The sequence below is a fragment of the Clavelina lepadiformis genome, chromosome 1, assembly GCF_947623445.1.
Source record: "Clavelina lepadiformis chromosome 1, kaClaLepa1.1, whole genome shotgun sequence".
Taxonomy (NCBI): domain Eukaryota; kingdom Metazoa; phylum Chordata; class Ascidiacea; order Aplousobranchia; family Clavelinidae; genus Clavelina; species Clavelina lepadiformis.
In genome coordinates this window covers 9,511,479-9,519,267 of record NC_135240.1, presented here as the reverse complement: position 1 = coordinate 9,519,267, position 7,789 = coordinate 9,511,479, and the positions used below count along the sequence as shown (strand labels likewise).

Below are 7,789 nucleotides of genomic sequence, written 5' to 3'. Positions count from 1 at the left end.
AAAACAACTTTCTGCAAAACAATCACAAAATATTCTTGATTGTAGGCTATAACCATGACATTTGCTGGCAATATTTTACTTTCCAAATTATTACCGTTTTGACTTTGACATCGGTTGCCTTTAACCATGTTTATCGAAAATATTTCATTTTAAAAGCCAATAGGGCTCATTTTATCGGTAAAATGCAATAGCTCGTAAAACAACTTTTTCGAACACAGTTCAAAATATTTTTAGCCCTGTATCACTCAACTACCAATCTTGTTTGTACCGAAATAAAATTTATTGCCGTAGGTTATTTGCTTTTAAAATCGGATATTATTAGTTATTACTCTTCCGATTTCAACAATGGCAGCAAGTCAGCATTTCTACTTAGAACAACTGATTGCAAAATTCACTTTATCTGTCCAATGCAACGCAATAAGTGCAGCTGCACTCCATAGTTTAGCTTTGAAATTCGCACTAAACGGTTTACAAAATCAACTTATCAATTCATATTTCATGTAAGCTATCAGAATAAAGATTATAATGACTCTTTCTCCCTATAAGTCACGGAATTGATTTTAGCTATTTAGAGTTTATAACTGGAGTTAGATTTAGGATTTAGATGAAGGAAGATTTAGGTCATAGGTTTAAGTTACCATGTTACAATATTCTAGTTAAGATAAAAAGAAACTGTCAAAATAACTTCAACCGTACAATATCATTTGATGAACTAATGACCGCCTAAAATTTTAGGTTTCACGTCGTATCATTTCTTGTACAGATTTCAATATTTGTGGATATGTTTAATAGGACGCTGTATTAAAATACTTTTAAATGAATTTCTTCAGCTTAAATCGTTATTAAGTTGCAATCCGTGCTACTTTGCCAGAGGCAAGGTAACTACTGCGCAAAACACTATTTCAGAACTATCTGTCAGATTATACGCTTAAACAAGTTAATTAGCAAGAAATATCAAGCAGCTTCTCTATTGTCGTCCAAATGTCGTTTTGCTGTTCGGTATCCTTACTCTACTGCTCAAGCCTAGTTTCTGACACGAGTATAGGAAAAAAACATCGCAACTAGGTCGACAACGCCGAAGTTATCGCTGAATCTTGCACTCGGTGACAAGAAAGTAGGCACAGCAAGCCTGATCCAACTCAGACAAATCTCAGGTTTTGCAATAAATTTTGTAGCGTAACAGCGCGGAATGATGTTGAAAAACAAATGGCAATTAAAATTTATAGACCAAGCAGCGCTTAACAAGGCAAAATTCAAAGAATTATTTTTTCAAGCTACATAACAGCGTGCAACGAATTAAGTTATAACGGGTGCCATGGCGTCCAATTTCTGTCTTGGGCAACCGAAATTCCACTGAATGGATGCCCGCTTTCGACACTTCAACCAGAATTCACTCCCCGCCCAAATTTGGTAGCTAATCAAACGTTTGCAATGTAATCACGTTGGATAGGTCCAAGTTTTAAAGTTATTCTCGCGACCAACATTTGGGGATTCTTGGCTTAAAATCGACAAATTATTATTTCACTTCATTAACGCCGCAATGAGTAGATGTCAAAGAGTGTTATAAACAAGTGTCTTGTGGCGTAGAACGCGTAACTGGAAAAACTCAAGGACATGCAAAAAAGTGTTATACCATGGCAAGACCTAATGCAAGACACTTAATCCTAAAGGGGTTATTAGGCGAATGACAGCAATACGCTGTAAGTAGCGTACATCCAAAGAAAGCATTTTAATTTGCTTCCATAATATAATCAGCGTCATGGGTTTTTATAATCTTTTTGTTTCAAAGCAAAACTTGGGCATTCAGGTTTTAGAAGGTTGATTGCCCAGCGGCAACTATGGAAAAAAATTAAACATATTTCCAGTGTAAACCATAATACTTAACAGAAAGAAAATATGGAACAACGATGAGTCTGAGTTGAAGCTATGCATATAACTTAAGAGACGAAATGATTGTTAAATCATTTGTTAGCTCTACTGCGAACAATGAACACATTATGAGCAAATATTTCCGGTGTTGCATTCTGTTTACACACGTTTTATATAGTGTACAATGTATGCCATTATACATCAATATAATCTATGATGAACTCACAATAATGGATATGCGCTTTTTACACTTTATTCACTCACCGTAATATACGTTTATACGCAATTAATAACAACACAACGTATATATATCCAGTAAATGTAGTGGCAAGGAAAATACAATGGCGGTACAGACCGATTTAGCAATATACTGTATTATTAATATACAATACAACAACTTAATAGTAATAATAAGACAATAACAATGCACCTTAAACCGGAGCAACGTATCATTGAAAGCAAAACAAATTATGAAAGGAAATTTATTAGAAGCTTGTTTTATATGTTTTTAATATTTATTACAGAGATACCAGTATTAACCAGCTACTGTTGAAACTTCGCTATGCTGTGTATTCTTTTGTCCTTCGTGTTTTTACCTTGCTTGCTAATATTGCATATCATTGTCAATGGTTATGGTTTCGTCAAAACAACATGTTCATTCATAAAACATAATATAATTATATGGTAGGAACAGTGCATGTAAAACAGAAACAAAGGACTGTCTACAAAGATTAAATATCAACATTATTTACACAATAAGGACATATCAAAACTGAAAATAATAAAGAAATGCAAGCTTTCTTAATGTTTATCAGGAGCCATTTGAGGGCCAAATTTTTCATAACATAGATCAGTGATGTGACGCTTGTCATCAGAATAGGCGTATCTATACAAAATAACGTACAGCAAAAGATGCATAAACAACATATAAAAAAAGAAAATTGTGCGAGCCAATTTACTAGACAAAATCATTCTGCCGATTCCTAACGTAACTTTCTCCGGTGGACTGAGGTTCATGTACTTGCGTTGTTTTTCTTTACGATTAAAAGAAGTGAATGGATCCAGGTTATCTTCGTATTGAGAGGAGTAGCGGCTGGAAGTAACATCTTCAATTGGAACTTTCGAGGAAGTTGGATAGCTCTGCAAAAACTTGATTTTCTCATAAAGCTTTATGTTGTCAGCTCGTAGTGTGTCCAACTCATTCTGTAGCCTTTGTATGGTTTGTTGATGGGTGTAGTTTTCAGCTTCAAGTTCATTGTTTCTTACTCTGAATCTTTCACGTTGGCTTGACACTACGAGTAAGAGGGAGCTGTTGCTATTATCAGTGCCAGGAGATTGGCTTATGGCATCAGCCACCAATTCTCCTGACATGTTGGTAGCTGGAGGGGCGGGTGAGCCGTCTGCAGCAGAGCGAACCACAGATGCAGGAGATTGAACCATCATTAAATCTGTTTCCAACTTATGTATTAGCGTCTGTTGTTCAATTTTAGTTTCTTCCGTCATCGCCAGCTTGTTTTCCAATGTTTTACTAAATTCTGTCAACTGTGAATTGGCTGCTCTTAACCCAGTGTTTTCATTTTGCAGAGCTCTGTTTTTATCCAATAAAAGCACTTCAAGCGACTTTGCTTCCTTTGAAAGGCCTGAAAATTCGGTTGATCTTAGTATACTTAATTCCCGCTTTACTTCTTGGTAGTCCGATTGCTGCTGCAGCTTTGCTTCAAGCTCAGCACATTTTTCCACTTTAGCATCTATTTCCTGTTCTAATTTTGCAATACTCACTGCAGAAGTTTCCCGCAATTTTATCATTGAAGACTGCAAATGCTGAATGTCTTCAACAAACTGGGATATTTCTTTCTCTTTTGCTGCAAGTTCCACTTCAAGATTGACTCTTGATGAGACCTCAATTGAGTGCTCTACAAAAGACTGCTGAGTGACGCTTTGCTCAACTTGAAAGTTTGATGCAAGTTGTTCTTTGAGAGCCTCAATTTCTTTTGCAGAGATTTCATTTATTTGATTAGCTCTGTCCAGGTCAGATATGATGATCTCCAATTCAGCGTGCTTTGCTGCTGTTTCTTCATCGTACTTGCACTTTAAATTAAATAATTCCGACTGTGACGCATCCAGAGCAGATTGCACGGTCATGACTTTTTGCTCGGCTTCAGTGAGCTTGGTGGCAGCAGCAAACTGAGCATCATGAAGTCGTTTCTCTCTTTCAACAAACTCTTTATTTAACTCCTCATGTTTTTCTTCTATTACACGTTGAGCTCGATTATCTGTATCTCTTTCAAGGTCTTTGACTTTTTCTTTAAGGGTCTTTATCGTTACTTCCTGATTCTTTACTTCAGCAAACTCTTTGTTATATTCTGCTAAGGTCTCCCTTAATTTCTGATTCTCAGTTTCAATATCATTCAGACGTTGATTTTTCTTCTGGTAGCTCTCAGCTTGGTCCAATGCAATTACAGGGTCAGGCAATTCTATTAACTTTTTATAAAGATTTAAAAAATCAGTTTCACAGGCTTTGCTTCGCTTTGTTAGGGAGTCAATCTCGGTCTGGAAACTCTTCAGCAGAGGAGCAACAGTTTTACGTACGTCTTCAGTAGATGACTTCTTAAAAAGTTTCATCTGTTCAACAAGCTTTCGTCTGGAAGCTTCACTCTCATCTTGTCGTGTTGCAATGTTTGTTGCTGGCTGATCCAGGTTTCGTTGCATTTGAGGCAAATCGAAAGTCCTCCAGAACTGCAGCACTGATGCTATGTTTACAGCCATAGTACATGGAGCCTTTATTGCAAATCTTAGAGCTGTATTCACTAGAAAACATATTGTATATGAAAAAGGTTCTTGAAATGACGTAAGCAAAGAATAAAAGTATAACTAATCTACTGATATCCAACAACGAACAGGTTAGCACTATAAGCTAACACGTGCTAGACAAAGCTACAAACAGAACTATAAGACTTCCACAAATCAATGAAATTTTGGGCTGGCTTCAACCCATTGTATATAAATAAATTTCAGACAGGCTAGTCGAAGAAGCTTGAAAGTATCATTTTAGCCTGGTTTGATACTTATGTATACGTAAGTTAGGTAGCTAGCTGAGAAGTATGTCAAACTTTATCAGTAGTGAATATCAACAATTGGGATGTCAGATAATGGCTGACAAATCAAAAGGCGAAAAATTCTTGTTCCAATGCAAGTTAATACTTTTATAAATAATCTAACTATTACAGTAATTACAAGCCTATACTTAATATGCAACATGCAGATTGTAACTAGAACGAGAAATGGTAGCCTGGCGTATTAGCATTTAAATCTGTGTGGGAAGTTTTCATGATCAAGTTAAAAGGTTTGATTCGCACATTGACGAGCTTCTTGTGTGTGCGTGCCACACATTCTCTATGGCCGGATGAGATTAAAATATTTACTTGATTATAAGCCACATGTAATGGTAGTAACATGCACAAGAAAATAAGGTACAGTAAGCCCCTGCAACCGCAATATACTCTCTGCAAGAATATCACAGTGAATACTAGAGAAAAAAGGTATATTCGCCCATTTTTGATTAAATAAATAAATCAAAATTAAATGAAATCAGTAATCACTTGTTGCGGAATAGTGAAAAACTTTGCGGTTACCCAGAAAAAAAGAGGAAGAGAATTTTGTCAACAAAATTTAGCCAACAAAAAATGGCAGTTACAATTTCGTCTGAATAAAAAAATGTAAGCCACAAAAATGATGATATATCAAACTTTACAAGTCGCCTCTTACAATCAAATAAATGTGGTATGATCAAATGACAAACATCAACGGCATCTATTTTAAGCATCCTTCAGTCTGATGTGGTTTAGTGTTGTGCTAGATGTTATCATTTAAATCCCATCACTATTTTCAAGCCTTTGTCGCTTTTTTATGTGCATTAGCACATGTTATTAACAACCAGAACTGATTTTTTGTCCCCACTGCACCAATGACAAAAAATAAGATGATTGATTGAGTAGCTGTATACGAACCGCTTGAATGTTCTATAAAATGATTTTGTGGGACATATACCAAGACCTCGCTCAAATGTTATTGTGCCTCTTGATCACTAACCTCAGTTAGCCAGTGCACAACACTTGGTAAGCCGTTAGTGAACATCACAAGTATTTGATCATCATGATGATGCTCCAAATTGAAGTCTAGGGCTTTTCTACTCCAGATTTCCAATGGAAAACCGAACACAATTTTTAAAATCAGATATTATTACTCTTCCGACTCCAATAATGGCAGCAAGTCAGCATTTCTACTAGAATAACTGATTCCAAATTCACTTTATCTGTCCATTGCATGGCAATAAGTGCAGCTGCACTTCATGGTTTAGCTTTGAAATTCGTACCAAACGGTTTATAAAACCGACTTATCAATTCATATTTCATGTAAGCTATCAAAATAAAAGTTGTAAGTGACTCTTTTTCCCTGTAAGTCACGGAGCCCGTTGTTAAAAATAGGCGACAAGGTTAGGAGAATGGGAAGCCTATATACAAAAAATTGATTTTAGTTACTTAGGATTTATAATTGGAGTTAGATTTAGATGAAGGAAGATTTAGGTTATAGGTTTAAGTTACCGTTTGGCAATATTCTGGTTAAGTTAAAATGAAGCTATCAAAATAACTTCAAACGTACAATATGATTTGATGATGAGTGACAGCTTAAAATGTTAGGTTTCACGTCGTATTATTTCTTCTACAGATTCCAATATTTGTAGATATGTTTTTATGGTTCAGTGCATAGGATTTAAACCGCTGTAAAATAAGCACTACAAAACATATTTTCAAGAATTTTTGATTATCATGTAATTGATGAACATGATTTGATTCATATACTCAAGTGCTACTCACTTGAGTGAACTTCTGCAAACCTGATGCCGTAAACGCTTGTAATTTCAAAAGAATGGTTGTGAATGCAAGTTTTTGTGCGTTTGTAGTAGATGACGATAACAATAACCAATTACCTGCGCACATAGAAAGCAGCAGTCTCACTCCAATAGGACTTCTCTAATAGGCTTAAATGTCAAGTACAGTAGGCCTACAATCACAGTTCAGCAGTACGGTCTGACATTCACCACAAAAATTTTGCCTTATTATTGTTTTGATTCGGATTATCCGGATAGGCCTACCTCGCTAAACCGACCTCATGATTTGATGAAACAAAGTTGTCCGAATATGAATTAATGAGGTCTGACTGTATAGGCGATCGAAAAAGTCTTGCTAATCAAATAGTAACTCGGAAAGGGTCATATTTTCAGAGGAAACCAAAAGTCAAACATTTGAGTTTTTTGAGCGTCCATGCACAATCTTCACAGTATCAAAACCAAATGATTTTGGCGTAAGAATAACGTCACAACAAGTCACAACTCTAATCTTTAAAAAATAACACCCTACTTTACCCGCAATCTTCTTAAAACAGGACTTAAATGGGGTCAGTGGACCGATACAGTGATTAAAAAGAAGGGGATTCCCAATATATTGGCGTCAACCAGACGCCAAATTTTCATACACGAATCAACAAACAATCTTTGTACAAGGTCGAGGCGTTATATTTCTGTGGATAACATGAGCAAAAATAAGAACGGAAAGATTTTAAAGAAGGGTCGATCCCCGGCTTTCCATTTGTTCTGTCATAGAAACAACGTCACTACAAGATGAAATTTTACTCTCTTATGGCTAACTTACTACAAATTGAGCACCGGGAACGTGGCGCTCTGTTAGATTTTTGCAATAGATGACACAAACGGCAAAGGTACCCATGCCTTTTAAATGGCGTAAAAAAATAGAAAACGTCCCAAAAAGTGATGAGGATAACTTATCTAGTAATAATTCCACAAAAAAAATAACTAGAAAATGTTTTGGTTCTTAGTATTTGTGGTTGCTCTGCTTTGAAAGGT

General features: G+C 35.9%; 1 protein-coding gene across 1 annotated transcript; it reads right to left on the bottom strand.

Annotated features, from left to right (window-relative positions):
- Window positions 1–2,104: 2,104 nt before the first annotated feature.
- LOC143462584 (protein CASP-like) lies at window positions 2,105–4,707 on the bottom strand. The gene has a single exon (XM_076960812.1). It carries the CDS (start codon window positions 4,633–4,635, stop codon window positions 2,671–2,673), a length of 1,965 nt encoding a protein of 654 aa, XP_076816927.1. The 5' UTR covers window positions 4,636–4,707; the 3' UTR covers window positions 2,105–2,670.
- Between the last annotated feature and the right edge of the window lie 3,082 nt (window positions 4,708–7,789).

Excerpts from the sequence above, each read along its gene's own strand:
- LOC143462584 (XM_076960812.1), bottom strand. The coding sequence starts at position 4,635 with ATGGCTGTAAACATAGCATCAGTGCTGCAGTTCTGGAGGACTTTCGAT.